This window comes from Scomber japonicus, chromosome 14, assembly GCF_027409825.1.
Source record: "Scomber japonicus isolate fScoJap1 chromosome 14, fScoJap1.pri, whole genome shotgun sequence".
Taxonomy (NCBI): domain Eukaryota; kingdom Metazoa; phylum Chordata; class Actinopteri; order Scombriformes; family Scombridae; genus Scomber; species Scomber japonicus.
Window position 1 is genome coordinate 3126368 of NC_070591.1, and position 16540 is coordinate 3142907.

General features: G+C 38.0%; 2 protein-coding genes across 2 annotated transcripts in view; both read right to left on the bottom strand.

Moving 5' to 3' along the window:
• LOC128373258 (uncharacterized) overlaps nt 1–8874 on the bottom strand; it is a 9317-nt gene extending 443 nt beyond the window's left edge. Inside the window, exon 1 of the mRNA XM_053333548.1 lies at nt 8208–8874. Coding sequence (XP_053189523.1) covers nt 8208–8874 — 667 coding nt within the window. The remainder of the gene's footprint in view (nt 1–8207) is intronic.
• A 5497-nt stretch (nt 8875–14371) lies between these two features.
• LOC128373259 (uncharacterized) lies at nt 14372–15303 on the bottom strand. Its single transcript, XM_053333549.1, has one exon. The coding sequence runs from the start codon at nt 15221–15223 to the stop codon at nt 14372–14374; it is 852 nt and encodes a 283-aa protein (XP_053189524.1). The 5' UTR covers nt 15224–15303.
• Nucleotides 15304–16540: the final 1237 nt, after the last annotated feature.

Genomic DNA, 16540 nt, shown 5'->3' on the forward strand with positions numbered 1-16540 from the left:
AAAGATTTGAAATCCCCGCTGGCCATGGTTAAGGCCACGTCACCGGCAAGACGCCGGTACGGGGAAATCAAAAGAAACAAAAACCCTTAAATTAAACCCAAATAAACCTGTGATTAATAAACTGTGCAAACAAATAACCCTAAACAATAAGATAAATCAGAAAGAAACGAAATCAAATCGCTCCAAACACTCACTCACGCACCTCACTCCACACACACACTCCCAGCATGCACTGAGACAGAGAGAGAGAGAGAGAGAGAGAGAGAGAGAGAGAGAGAGAGAGAGAGAGAGAGAGAGAGAGAGGGAGGGAGAGAGAGAGAGAGAGAGAGACACAGAGAGAGAGAGAGAGGAGATGAGAGAGAGAGAGAGACAGAGAGAGACAGAGAGAGAGAGAGAGAGAGGGAGGGAGGGAGAGAGAGACGAGAGAGAGAGACGAGAGAGAGAGAGAGAGAGAGATGAGGAGAGAGAGAGAGAGAGAGAGAGAGAGAGAGAGAGAGAGAGAGGGAGGGAGAGAGAGAGAGAGAGAGAGACACAGAGAGAGAGAGAGGAGAGAGAGAGAGAGAGAGAGAGAGAGAGAGAGAGAGAGAGAGGGAGGAGAGAGAGAGAGAGAGAGAGAGACACGAGAGAGAGAGAGAGGGAGAGAGAGAGAGAGAGACACAGAGAGAGAGAGAGAGAGAGAGGGAGGGAGAGAGAGAGAGAGAGAGACACAGAGAGAGAGAGAGGGAGAGAGAGAGAGAGAGACAGAGAGAGACAGAGAGAGAGAGAGAGAGAGAGAGGGAGGGAGAGAGAGAGAGAGAGAGAGACCAGAGAGAGAGAGAGGGGAGAGAGAGAGAGAGAGACAGAGAGAGCGAGACAGACAGAGAGAGACAGAGAGAGAGGAGAGAGAGAGAGAGGACAGAGAGAGAGAGAGAGAGAGAGAGAGAGAGAGAGCGATAGAGAGAGTTTTACTGCATGAAATATTAAATATTAAAATAATCTGAATTAGTCCTTTAGGTTTGTTGTATTTTAGTTTTGTTGTATTTTAGTTCTAGTTGTATTTTACTCCCACTGAGATACAACATTTAAATAAGTTTCATTTTTAGAGCAGAGGAGTCAAACTCATTTTCATTCAAGGGCCAAATACAGCCCAATTTGATCTCATGTGGGCCGGATCATTAAAAAGATGGAAGGAGGAAGGAAGGACAGGAAGGAAGGAAGGAAGGACAGATGGATGGAATGAAGGAAGGAAGGAAGGAAGGAAGGAAGGAAGGAAGGAAGAACAAAAAAAGGAAAAAAGGAAGGACAGAAGGAAGAAAGGGAGGAAGGGCAGATGGAAGGAAGGAAAGAAGGACAAAAGAAAGAAAGGGAGGAAGAACAGATGAAGGAAGGAAGAAAGTGAGGAAGGAAAGGAAAACAAGACAGGAAGGAAGGAGGAAGGAAGGAAGGAAGGAAGGAAGGAAGGAAGGAAAAAAGAAAGAAAGAACTGTCTTTCCTCCCTTCCTTCCTTCTATCTGTCCTTCCTCCCTTTCTTTCTTTCTTTCTTCCTTCCTTCTTTCCTTTTTCCTTTCTTTCTTCCTTCCTTCCTTCCATCTGTCTTTCCTCCCTTTCTTCTTTCTGTCCTTCCTTCCTTCATTCCATCCTTCTGTCCTTCCTTTTTTCCTTTCTTTCTTTCTTTCTTCCTTCCTCCCTCCCTTCCTTCCTTCCTTCCTTTCATCTGTCCTTCCTTCCTTTCTTCCTTCTGTCCTTCATTTTTTTCCTTTCTTTGTTCCTTCCTTCCTTCCTTTCTGCCTTACTCCCTTCCTTCCTTTCTTCCTTCCATCTGTCCTTCCTCCCTTTCTCCCATCCATCTGTCCTTCCTTCCTTTCTTCCTTCTGTCCTTCCTTTTTTTCCTTCCTTCCTTCCTTCCTTTCTTCCTTCCCTGATTTAGAGAGTGGTGGTATTTCTGTAATATCAGTTCATGTTTATCTTTACGGGGTTTTTTGGTACTTCCTGTTTCTGAGTCAATATTTATGAAGCCATATTTATTGAGTGAGTGTTTGTTAGAGTAAATGTTTAAACCAGGGGGGTCAACATGCGGCCCGCAGGCCAGAACCGGCCCACAGAGGGGTCCAATCCGGCCCACTTTCCTTCCTGTCTTCTTTTCCTTTCTTCCTTCTGTCTTTCCTTCCATCTGTCCTTTCCTACCATCTGTCCTTCCTCCCCGTCTTCTTTCTGTCCTTCCTTTCTTCCTTTTTCCTTTCTTCCTTCCTTCCTTCCATCTGTCCCTTCCTCCCTTTCTTCTTTCTGTCCTTCCTTTTTCTTTCCTTCTGTCCTTCCTTTTTTCCTTTCTTTCTTCCTTCCTCCCTTTCTTCCTTCCATCTGTCCTTCCTCCCTTTCTCTTCCTGTCCTTCCTTCCTTCCTTCCTTCCATCCATCTGTCCTTCCTTTCATCTGTCCTTCCTTCCTTTCTTCCTTCTGTCCTTCCTTCCTTCCTTCCTTCCCATCCATCTGTCTTTCCTTCCTTTCTTCCTTCTGTCCTTCCTTTTTTCCTTTCTTTGTTCCTTCCTTCCTCCCATCTGTCCTTCCTCCCTTTCTTCTTTCTGTCCTTCCTTCCTTCCTTCCTTCCTTCCTTCCTTCCTTCCTTCCATCTGTCCTTCCTTCCTTTCTTTCTGCCTTACTCCCTTCCTTCCTTCCATCTGTCCTTCCTCCCTTTCTCCCTTCCATCTGTCCTTCCTTCCTTTCTTCCTTCTGTCCTTCCTTTTTTCCTTTCTTTGTTCCTTCCTTCCTTCCTTCCTTCCTTCCTTCCTCCCTTCTTTCCTTCCTTCCCTTCTTATTTCCCTCCTTCCTTCCTTCCTTCCATCTTTTTAATGATCCGGCCCACATGAGATCAAATTGGGTTGTATGTGGCCCTTTAATAAAAATGAGTTTGACTCCTCTGCTTTAAACCCTGATTTAACCCTGCTGCCAAAAGATGAGTTAGTATTTGTCTGATTATGATTTAAACATTTTATTATCTGTTAGGATATATGCACAAATATGGATAATACATGTGTGTGTGTCTGTTGTGTATATTTGTGTTGTGCAAATGTTTGTGTTGCTACTGTGTAATTAATCTGTGTGTTTATGTGTTGTAGACTTTGTGTGTATGTAAAATGGTTTTCCATAAACATGACTGTGGGTTTGTGTTGTTCATGTCCGGACTCTGAAACAAACACATATTTGTTATAGTAGTGAGAACAAGATCAACAATGACAGCTGTGAGGTAGAAGTACTGCAGTATTATGAGTGATGTAGTATGCAGTATTACAGTAATAGTACTGCAGTATTATGAGTGATGTAGTATGCAGTATTACAGTAAAAGTACTGCAGTATTATGAGTGATGTAGTATGCAGTATTACAGTAAAAGTACTGCAGTATTATAGTGATGTAGTATGCAGTATTACAGTAAAAGTACTGCAGTATTATGAGTGATGTAGTATGCAGTATTACAGTAAAAGTACTGCAGTATTATAGTGGTGTAGTATGCAGTATTACAGTAAAAGTACTACAGTATTATGAGTGATGTAGTATGCAGTATTACAGTAAAAGTACTGCAGTATTATGAGTGATGTAGTATGCAGTATTACAGTAAAAGTACTGCAGTATTATGAGTGATGTAGTATGCAGTATTACAGTAAAAGTACTGCAGTATTATAGTGATGTAGTATGCAGTATTACAGTAAAAGTACTACAGTATTATGAGTGATGTAGTATGCAGTATTACAGTAAAAGTACTGCAGTATTATAGTGATGTAGTATGCAGTATTACAGTAAAAGTACTGTAGTATTATAGTGATGTAGTATGCAGTATTACAGTACAAGTACTGCAGTATTATAGTGATGTAGTATGCAGTATTACAGTAAAAGTACTGCAGTATTATAGTGATGTAGTATGCAGTATTACAGTAAAAGTACTGCAGTATTATAGTGATGTAGTATGCAGTATTACAGTAAAAGTACTGCAGTATTATAGTGATGTAGTATGCAGTATTACAGTAAAAGTACTGCAGTATTATGAGTGATGTAGTATGCAGTATTACAGTAAAAGTACTGCAGTATTATAGTGGTGTAGTATGCAGTATTACAGTAAAAGTACTACAGTATTATGAGTGATGTAGTATGCAGTATTACAGTAAAAGTACTGCAGTATTATGAGTGATGTAGTATGCAGTATTACAGTAAAAGTACTACAGTATTATGAGTGATGTAGTATGCAGTATTACAGTAAAAGTACTGCAGTATTATAGTGATGTAGTATGCAGTATTACAGTAAAAGTACTGTAGTATTATAGTGATGTAGTATGCAGTATTACAGTACAAGTACTGCAGTATTATAGTGATGTAGTATGCAGTATTACAGTAAAAGTACTGCAGTATTATAGTGATGTAGTATGCAGTATTACAGTAAAAGTACTGCAGTATTATAGTGATGTAGTATGCAGTATTACAGTAAAAGTACTGCAGTATTATAGTGATGTAGTATGCAGTATTACAGTAAAAGTACTGCAGTATTATAGTGATGTAGTATGCAGTATTACAGTAAAAGTACTGCAGTATTATAGTGATGTAGTATGCAGTATTACAGTAAAAGTACTGCAGTATTATAGTGATGTAGTATGCAGTATTACAGTAAAAGTACTGCAGTATTATAGTGATGTAGTATGCAGTATTACAGTAAAAATACTGCAGTATTATGAGTGATGTAATATGCAGTATTACAGTAAAAGTACTGCAGTATTATGAGTGATGTAGTATGCAGTATTACAGTAAAAGTACTGCAGTATTATGAGTGATGTAGTATGCAGTATTACAGTAAAAGTACTGCAGTATTATAGTGATGTAGTATGCAGTATTACAGTAAAAGTACTGCAGTATTATAGTGATGTAGTATGCAGTATTACAGTAAAAGTACTGCAGTATTATAGTGATGTAGTATGCAGTATTACAGTAAAAGTACTGCAGTATTATAGTGATGTAGTATGCAGTATTACAGTAAAAATACTGCAGTATTATGAGTGATGTAATATGCAGTATTACAGTAAAAGTACTGCAGTATTATGAGTGATGTAGTATGCAGTATTACAGTAAAAGTACTGCAGTATTATGAGTGATGTAGTATGCAGTATTACAGTAAAAGTACTGCAGTATTATAGTGATGTAGTATGCAGTATTACAGTAAAAGTACTGCAGTATTATAGTGATGTAGTATGCAGTATTACAGTAAAAGTACTGCAGTATTATAGTGATGTAGTATGCAGTATTACAGTAAAAGTACTGCAGTATTATAGTGATGTAGTATGCAGTATTACAGTAAAAGTACTGCAGTATTATAGTGATGTAGTATGCAGTATTACAGTAAAAGTACTGCAGTATTATAGTGATGTAGTATGCAGTATTACAGTAAAAGTACTGCAGTATTATAGTGATGTAGTATGCAGTATTACAGTAAAAGTACTGCAGTATTATGAGTGATGTAGTATGCAGTATTACAGTAAAAATACTGCAGTATTATGAGTGATGTAATATGCAGTATTACAGTAAAAGTACTGCAGTATTATGAGTGATGTAGTATGCAGTATTACAGTAAAAGTACTGCAGTATTATGAGTGATGTAGTATGCAGTATTACAGTAAAAGTACTGCAGTATTATAGTGATGTAGTATGCAGTATTACAGTAAAAGTACTGCAGTATTATAGTGATGTAGTATGCAGTATTACAGTAAAAGTACTGCAGTATTATAGTGATGTAGTATGCAGTATTACAGTAAAAGTACTGCAGTATCATAGTGATGTAGTATGCAGTATTACAGTAAAAGTACTGCAGTATTATGAGTGATGTAGTATGCAGTATTACAGTAAAAGTACTGCAGTATTATAGTGATGTAGTATGCAGTACGTAAAAAATACATCGACGCAAAAACTGTGCGTCGACGCGTCGTTTGAAAACAAAAAACGAGTAGCAGTAGAGGCAGCAGCAACGCAAGTGAGTCAGTTGACTCTGATCAATGTAAAAAACCAACTCGTAATTCTGTACCTGGCTGCCACATCAATGCTAACATTCCTCCACTCCAATGCATGACTACATCATGTCTTGGAGTAAACACACACACTACACACACACATAGACACACACATAGACACACACATAGACACACATTACACACCGTATTATAGAGTGAAAAGGCAGAGTGTATGTTCCTATAATTCAAGAGCAGTTTATCCTCTCAATGCACGCTGTTCCTCTTACGGGACGGGACGGATGTTAGGAGGTAGCCACAAGTTCTTCTGAATGTTTTAAACAGCAACCCTTAAACATATATATTCATGCCGTACATCGTTGGAAAGCTTAGATTGTCCTGATTCATTCAAGACCACTCACAAATGTCAAATGTATGTATGGTTGCTCACAGCCGTAATAGTATTAGCAATTAGCTCGGCTAGCCACTCAGCTAAAGTAAGAACAGCTATAATGCTACATACCTTCAAAGTCTTCCCTTTATCCACAACGATCATCTTATGACTCAGGACTTTCTGTACAGCTCGCCAAGTATCCATTCTTGTGAAATATGAAATCCGTTTCCATAAAACCGGAATATTTTCCTCAATATGTCAACATGTATTTAGTCCAACACGTAAGGTAATAACACAAATAACAAACCATATACGGTCCGTTTACGTCATTTCCTGACCTGCACCTCCAGCTCAGACTACACGTGACTAGATGTTTACGACCGTGAGCCTCTCCTGCTTCTGACGACACCACACACAAGCCAATCGGTGTTTAGGTTTAGGCAGTACATGTCTCCAAAGCCAAGGAGGACATGTGACCGACTACAACGACAACTAGGCTTTGATTGACAGCTGTTCCAGCCTATGGAAATATTCGGTGAAATGAAGTTGATAACCTTTTAGCCAATAGTCTGAGGTTTCCATCGGTGTATGACGTCGTTTAGGCTAAAAACATAAAAAATAGGGGCGTGTATTAAGAGGTTATATTTTGTTGGTTTAAAAAGAACACTGCTGCTGTTTATATTTCAACTACAAACTAGGAACATAGATCCCGGGGAACATAGGTACGGTGTGGGGGGCCCCCTTGAGGGGGATTCCGATAACAGTGTCGCTGCACTTTCCTGCATTGACCATCACAGCATTAAAGGGACGCGCACACAGTTTGTGGTTGCATTCAATTCAAAACCAGTCGTTGTCTGGGGGCCCCCGGCCAGCTCGGGGCCCCAGGCAATTGCTTGGTTTGCCTGTCCTGTTGCGATGGGCCTGCTGGTTCTGCCTGAGGGGTTCTTCCTGTTAAAAGGGATTTTTTTCTCTCCACTGTCACCAAGTGCTGCTCAATTTGACCAGCAGAGGGCGCTGTGGTGCAGAGAATAATGCCGTCTGCATACGGATGAATTGTACTGTTCCTAAGGTTTCCTCCTAATTCATTTATAAATAATTGTGAATAAAAGTGATGCTAAAATACAACTCTGTGGTTCATCTTTGTTCATATTCATAAAACTGGACTGGCAGCCATCAGCTACTACAGTTAAACACATGTCTTAACAAAAGAAGAACTTTATCTATGATGATGATCCAACTCCAGCAGCAGACTGATGTTTGTTTGAACACTGAACTCTGTCTGATAGATGCTTTAAACAAACAAATACAAACACACTCATTATTATTAAAAGCAGAATATTTTCTTTTTATTCGTTTTTTTTTTTTTTTGCAAAGAGGTATTTAAGCACTATTAGAAAAACAATTTTAATTTCACACTTGATCATTAAAATGTATCAAATCTATCCAAAACAAACATAAAGGCTTCAAAAACAATAATAAAACATTCATTTCTATTTTCCTACTTTCTACTTTTCTTTTAGAGACTCACTTTGATGAACTATCACAATCAAAAAGAGAAAAAAAATGGAAATATGTAAAACTAAAAGTAGCAGAAAACACTGTTTAAAAGAGCAATTTAAAAAAAAAGCAAAGAGATTTTGTTTTTATATTTAACTGCTGATAACAACACATTACCTCCCTGACTGGAGGACTGACATGCTTTAATCTTCATCAAGCAATGAGGCATCCATTTCAAACTGCATCATTATTATCATCATCATCACAACCACAACAACACCTGAGACACCAGATAACCAGAGATCCTAAGAGTACGACAAACCCTATAATCACTTTAATCCAGAGAGGAGAGAATGCAGGACATTCGTAGAAAAGATGTTCTGGAAGATCTTCTCTGTAGAAAGGGTTGGGTATGGGGTCACTTTGTTTCTCACTGATTGGGTTCTTCATCCGACAGGAGAATGTTTCCACACGTTGTGTCTCCATATCGTTGGTGATGTTCCTGCTCTTCTCCCCATCCATCCACTCTCCTTCTCCCATCTTCCAGCTGTAGGTGACGGGTTCAGCTTCAGTCAAAGCTACAGCTTCGTCAGACTTTCCATCACAGCTCAGAATGCAGCTGTCTGATGCATCAGAACATGACAGTAGGTTTAACTCCACAACAGGCTGAGGCACCTCCTTGATCACTTTTACATTATATCTCTCAGGCAGGACCTTGTTGTTGATTTCCACTGAATACACCCCACTGTCTGCTGGACTCATGTTTGTGATCTTCAGTATTCCAGTTTCTTTGTCCAGGGTTGTTCGGCCTTCAAACGTGTTGTAGTACATTGGATCATTTATCGTTTTCAACCATTCTGCCACCAGCTCGTTGTTTAGTTTCCATGTGACAGTGTTGATCTCACCGGAGAATTTAGGCCTCATCTCCAGTGTATCTCCTTCACCGAAAAACTTCTCTTCAGTTAAACCAGAGCTCAGCACCGCAGACAGCAGCAGCACCGACATGAAACACCTCGTCAGTTTCTCCATATTCACTGATTAACACAGAACAGGAAGAATGTCTGGTTTTATATCTGCACGACGCCTTCTGTACAGTTCCTTCCGCATTGAGGTATACTTTTGATTTTTCTTTCATCGTTATAACAAACAGGACGTTTATCATTAGCATTTAAATTTTTAGTAATATCTGAGTATGTTTCTAACACTAAACATTCACTCATGCCAAACAGCATCAGATATAAATATGTTTTAATGCATCTATAGCAGTTATGTTATAGATCACAATGAAGTGTAAGTAGGTCAGTCATGCTTAAAACCTCAAAAACCTCATCCTTCCTGTACCCTGTATCACAAAGCAAAGTGAGTTACCAACTGTCTGTGGTTTGACTGTTTACTGTCATCATGAAGCTCTTCTAAAAAAAAAAGGTTATTTAAAAAAAAACCTTGTTTTTGAGTTTATAAAATACCAAAGGGGAACTTTTAACTAAAATAAAATAAACATCTTGTAGTTAGTCACAGTGACACATAGTACTGTGAAAGGTTTTACGCAATCAAAGTTTTTTTCTAATGCCATACAGTTTGTTTTTTGCTTTTTTACATCCATGTTTAACAGTAATTTAAGATGAATGAATATGTTGTACAGTTTGACCAGCAGAGGGTGCTGTGGTGCAGAGAATAATGCCGTCTGCATACGGATGAATTGTACTGTTCCTAACGTTTCCTCCTAATTAATTTATAAATAATTGTGAATAAAAGTGATGCTAAAATACAACTCTGTGGTTCATCTTTGTTCATATTCATAAAACTGGACTGGCAGCCATCAGATACTACAGTTAAACACATGTCTTAACAAAAGAAGAACTTTATCTATGATGATGATCCAACTCCAGCAGCAGACTGATGTTTGTTTGAACACTGAACTCTGTCTGATAGATGCTTTAAACAAACAAATACAAACACACTCATTATTATTAAAAGCAGAATATTTTCTTTTTATTCGTTTTTTTTTTTTTTTGCAAATAAGTATTTAAGCACTATTAGAAAAAACATTTTAAGTCAAACTTGATCATTAAAATGTATCAAATCTATCCAAAACAAACATAAAGGCTTCAAAAACAATAATAAAACATTCATTTCTATTTGACTACTTTCTACTTTTCTTTTAAAGACTCACTTTGATGAAATGTCACAATCAAAAAGAGAAAAAAAAATGGAAATATGTAAAACTAAAAGTAGCAGAAAGTATTCATACAGATATACAACACTGTTTAAAAGAGCAATTTAAAAAAAAGCAAAGAGATTTTGTTTTTATATTTAAATGCTGAGAACAACACATTACCTCCCTGACTGGAGGACTGACATGCTTTAATCTTCATCAAGCAATGAGGCATCCATTTCAAGCTACATCGTCATCATCATCTTTTCTGATTAGACATGGACAAATCAGTTTCCTGACAGACTCTCGTTTTCGCCACAACACACAACAACACCTGAGAGACAAAATGAACAGAACTACTATGACAGCCCCTAAAACTTTAAACCAGTCAACAAAGACTACAGGACCTTCTTCGTAGAAAAGATGTTCTGCAGGATCTTCTCTGTAGAAAGGGTTGGGTATGGGGTCACTTTGTTTCTCACTGATCGGGTTCTTCATCCGGCAGGAGAACGTTTCCACACGTTGTGTCTCCTCATCATTGCTGATGGTCCTGATCTTCTCCCCATCCATCCACTCTCTGTCTCCCATCTTCCAGCTGTAGGTGACAGGTTCAACTTCAGCCAAAGCCACAGCTTCGTCAGACTTTCCATCACAGTGCAGAGTGCAGTTTTCTGATGCATCAGAACATGACAGTGGGTTTAACTCCACAACAGGCTGAGGCACCTCCTTGATCACTTTTACATTATATCTCTCAGGCAGGACCATGTTAGACATGGACAGAACTTAGCACAACACCACATGAGACACGAGACCAGAAATAATATGAGTCCGACAAGCAATAAAATCCCTTTAACCACTTTAATCCAGAGACCAGAGTCTGCAGGACCTTCGTTGTAGAAAAGATGTTCTGGAGGATCTTCTCTGTAGAAAAGGTTGGGTATGGGGTCACTTTGTTTCTCACTGATCGGGTTCTTCATCCGGCAGGAGAACGTTTCGACACGTTGTGTCTCCTTATCGTTGGTGATGGTCCTGCTCTTCTCCCCATTCATCCACTCTCCTTCTCCCATCTTCCAGCTGTAGGTGAATGGTTCAACTTCAGCCAAAGCCACAGCTTCATCAGACTTTCTCTCACAGACCAGGGTGCAGTTGTCTGATGCATCAGAACATGTCAGTGGGTTTAACTCCACAACAGGCTGAGGCACCTCCTTGATCACTTTTACATTATATCTCTCAGGCAGGACCATGTTGTTGATTTCCACTGAATACACCCCACTGTCAGCTGGACTCATGTTTGTGATCTCCAATCTTGCAGTCTCTGTGTCCAGGGTTGTTCGGCCTTCAAACACGCTGTAGTACGTTACAGCATTTATCGTTTTCAGCCATTCTGCCACCATATCGTAGTTTAGTTTCCATGTGACAGTGTCAATCTCACCGGAGAATTTAAGCCTCATCTCGAGTGTACCTCCTTCACCGAAAAACTTCTCTTCAGTTAAACCAGAGCTCAGCACCGCAGACAGCAGCAGCACCAACATGAAACACCTCGTCAGTTTCTCCATGTTCACTGATTAACACAAAACAGGAAGAATGTCTGGTTTTATATCTGCACGACGCCTTCTGTACAGTTCCTTCCGCATTGAGGTATACTTTTGATGTTTCTTTCTGCATTATAACAAACAGGAAGTTTATCATTATGATTACATTTTAATAATATCTGAGTATCTTTCTAACACTTAACATTCACTCATGCCAAACAGCATCAGATATAAATATCTTTTAATGCATCTATAGCAGTTATGTTATAGATCACAATGAAGTGTAAGTAGGTCAGTCATGCTCAAAACCTCAAAAACCTCATCCTTCCTGTACCCTGTATCACAAAGCAAAGTGAGTTACCAACTGTCTGTGGTTTGACTGTTTACTGTCATCAAGAAAAAACGTTCTGTTAAAAAAGAAACCTTGTTTTTGAGTTTATAAAATACCAAAGGGGAACTTTTAACTTAAATAAAATATACATCTTGTAGTTAGTCACTTTCTGTTCAGGTTAATTTTAGGTTTTAAGCAATCAAAGCGGCAGAAAATATACGTACAGATACAACAAATAAAATCTTGTTTTTTATATTTAACTGCTGATCACAACACATTACCTGCCTGACTGGAGGACTGACGGCTTTATCAAGTACACTCCACTGTCAGCTGGACTCATGTTTGTGATCTCCAGGGTTCCAGTTACTTTGTCCAGGTTTGTTCGGCCTTCAAACACGCTGTAGTACGATAGATCATTTTTCCACCATTCTGCCACCATCTCACTGTTCAGTTTCCATGTGACAGTGTTGATATCACCGGAGAAGTTAGGCCTCAGCTCCAGTGTACCTCCATCCCTGATAAACTTCTCTTCAGTTAAACCAGAGCTCAGCACCGCAGACAGCAGCAGCACCAACATGAAACGCCTCGTCAGTGTCTCCATGTTCACCGATTAACACAGAACAGGAAGAATGTCTGAATTTATATCTGCACAACGCCGTGTGCCCATGCTCCAAACCTCATCCTTCCTGTACCGTGTATCACAAACCCACATAAGTTACCAACTGTCTGTGGTTTGACTGTTTACTGTCATCATGAAGCTCTTCAAAAGAAAAACGGTTATTAAAAATACCCCTTATTTTTGAATTTATAAAATACCAAAGGGGAACTTTTAACTTAATTTATTGTAACTATTCTTCTAGTATGTATTCATCCCATAAAAATAATTTATGTAACAACTAATTAAACTTCTAGAAAAGCATTATCTTAAAATAAAATAAACATCTTGTAGTTAGTACCTTTCTGTTTAGGTTAATTTTAGGTTTTAAGCAAAGTTGTTTTTAAATGCCATACAGTTTGTCTTTTGCTTTTTTATATCCATGTTTAACAGTAATTTAAGATTAATGAATATGTTGTACAGTTTGACCAGCAGAGGGTGCTGTGGTGCAGAGAATAATGTCGTCTGCATACGGATGAATGGTACTGTTCCTAAGGATCTTCTTACCAGAGAAGTTAGGCCTCAGCTCACCTCGTCAGTGTCTCCATGTTCACTGATTAACACAGAACAGGAAGAATGTCTGAATCTATATCTGTACAGTTCCTTCCGCATTGAGGTATACTTTTGATTTTTCTTTCTGCATTATAACAAACACGACGTTTATCATTAGCATTTAAATTATAATAATATCTGAGTATCTTTCTAACACTTAACATTCACTCATGCCAAACAGCATCAGATATAAATATGTTTTAATGCATGTACAGCAGCTGTGTTATAGATCACATTAATGAAGTGTTAGTAGGTCAGTCATGCTCAAAACCTCATCCTTCCTGTAGCTTGCATCACAAACCCAGGTGAGTTACCAACTGTCTATGGTTTGACTGTTTACTGTCATCATGAAGCTCTTCAAAAGAAAAACGGTTATTGAGTTTATGAAATATCAAAGGGGAACTTTTAAGTTAAATAAAATAAACATCTTGTAGTTAGTCACAGTGACACACAGTACTGTGAAAGGTTTTAAGCAACCAAAGTTTTTTTAAATGCCATAAAGTTTGTCTTTTGCTTTTTATATCCATGTTTAACAGTAATTTAAGTTTGACCAGCAGAGGGTGCTGTGGTGCAGAGAATAATGTCGTCTGCATACGGATGAATGGTACTGTTCCTAAGGTTTCCTCCTAATTCATTTATAAATAATAGTGAATAAAAGTGATGCTAAAATACAACTCTGTGGTTCACCTTTGTTCATATTCATAAAACTGGACTGGCAGCCATCAGCTACTAAAGTTAAACACATGTCTTAACAAAAGAAGAACTTTATCTATGATGATGATCCAACTCCAGCAGCAGACTGATGTTTGTTTGAACATTGAACTCTGTCTGATAGATGCTTTAAACAAACAAATACAAACACTATAATTATTATTAAAAGCAGAATATTTTCTTTTTATTCGTTTTTTTTTGCAAAGAGGTATTTAAGCACTATTAGAAAAACAATTTTAATTTCACACTTGATCATTAAAATGTATCAAATCTATCGAAATCAAACATAAAGGCTTCAAAAACAATAAAACATTCAAAGTCAAAACACATTTTGATTCATAATGAAAACATTCATTTCTATTTTACTACTTTCTACTTTTCTTTTAGAGACTCACTTTGATTAGCTGTATCACAATAAAAAAGAGACAAAACAGAAAATATTCATACAGATATACAACACTGTTTAAAAGAGCAATTTATAAAAAGCAAAGAGATTTTGTTTTTACATTTAACTGCTGAGAACAACACATTACCTCCCTGACAGGAGGACTGACATGCTTTAATCTTCATCAAGCAATGAGGCATCCATTTCAAACTACATCATCATCATCATCATCATTGTCATCATCGTCATTATCATCTTTTCTGATTAGACATGAAGACAACTTAGCACAACACCACATGAGACACACGATCAGAGATAATATGAGTCCGACAAGCCATGAAATCCCTTTAGCCCCTTTAAGCCAGAGACCAAAGTCTGCAAGACCTTCTTTGTAGAAAAGATGTTCTGCAGGATCTTCTCTGTAGAAAGGGTTGGGTATGGGGTCACTTTGTTTCTCACTGATCGGGTTCTTCATCCGACAGGAGAACGTTTCCACACGTTGTGTCTCCTTATTGTTGGTGATGTCTCTGCTCTTCTCCCCATCCATCCACTCTCTGTCTCCCATCCTCCAGCTGTAGGTGACAGGTTCAGCTTCAGCCAAAGCCACAGCTTCGTCAGACTTTCCCTCACAGAGCAGAGTACAGTTGTCTGATGCATCAGAACATGACAGTGGGTTTAACTCCACAACAGGCTGAGGCACCTCCTTGATCACCTTTACATTATATCTCTCAGGCAGGACCATGTTGTTGATTTCCACTGAATACACCCCACTGTCAGCTGGACTCATGTTTGTGATCTCCAATGTTCCAGTTTCTTTGTTCAGGGTTGTTCGGCTTTCAAACACGTCGTAGTACGTTACAGCATTTATTCCTTCCACCCATTCTGCCACCATCAGATAGTTGTTTAGTTTCCATGTGACAGTGTCGATATCACCGGAGAAGTTAGGCCTCAGCTCCAGTGTACCTCCATCCCTGATAAACTTCTCTTCAGTTAAACCAGAGCTCAGCACCGCAGACAGCAGCAGCACCAACATGAAACACCTCGTCAGTGTCTCCATGTTCACCGATTAACACAGAACAGGAAGAATGTCTGATTTTATATCTGTACAGTTCCTTCCGTATTGAGGTATACTTTTGGTTTTTCTTTCTGCGTTATAACAAACAGGACGTTTATCATTAGCATTTAAATTTTAATAATATCTGAGTATCTTTCTAACACTTAACATTCACTCATGCCAAACAGCATCAGATATAAATATGTTTTAATGCATATACAGCACTGTAACACATTATAGATCACATTAATGAAGTGTTAGTAGGTCAGTCATGCTAAAAAACCTCATCCTTCCTGTACCGTGTATCACAAACCCAGGTGAGTTACCAGCTGTCTGTGGTTTGACTGTTTACTGTTATCATGAAGCTCTTCAAAAGAAAAGTGGTTATTGAGTTTATAAAATACCAAAGGGGAACTTTTAAGTTAAATAAAATAAACATCTTGTAGTTAGTCACAGTGACACACAGTACTGTGAAAGGTTTTAAGCAATCAAAGTTTTTTTTAAATGCCATAAAGTTTGTCTTTTGCTTTTTTTACATCCATGTTTAACAGTAATTTAAGATGAATGGATATGTTGTACAGTTTGACCAGCAGAGGGTGCTGTGGTGCAGAGAATAATGTCGTCTGCATACGGATGAATGGTACTGTTCCTAAGGTTTCCTCCTAATTCATTTATAAATAATTGTGAATAAAAGTGATGCTAAAATACAACTCTGTGGTTCATCTTTGTTCATATTCATAAAACTGGACTGGCAGCCATCAGCTACTACAGTTAAACACATGTCTTAACAAAAGAAGAACTTTATCTATGATGATGATCCAACTCCAGCCGCAGACTGATGTTTGTTTGAACACTGAACTCTGTCTGATAGATGCTTTAAACAAACAAATACAAACACACTGATTATTGTTGAAAGCAGAACATTTTCTTTTATTCAATGTTTTTAGCAAGTATGTTAGTACTGTTAGAAATATTTTAAAATTCACATATGAAGATTAAAATATGTGAGATATATCCAAAACAACAATAAAACATCCAAAGTCAAAACACATTTTCATTCATAATGAAAACATTATTTCTATTTTACTACTTTCTACTTTTCTTTTAAAGACTCACTTTGATTAACTGTCACAATCAAAAAGAGAAAAAAAACATAATAATAATGGAAATATGTAAAACTAAAAAGTAGCAGAAAATATTCATACAGATATACAACACTGTTTAAAAGAGCAATTTATAAAAAGCAAAGAGATTTTGTTTTTATATTTAACTGCTGAGAACAACACATTACCTCCCTGACTGGAGGACTGACATGCTTTA

Excerpts from the sequence above, each read along its gene's own strand:
- LOC128373259 (XM_053333549.1), bottom strand. The coding sequence starts at position 15,223 with ATGGAGACACTGACGAGGTGTTTCATGTTGGTGCTGCTGCTGTCTGCG.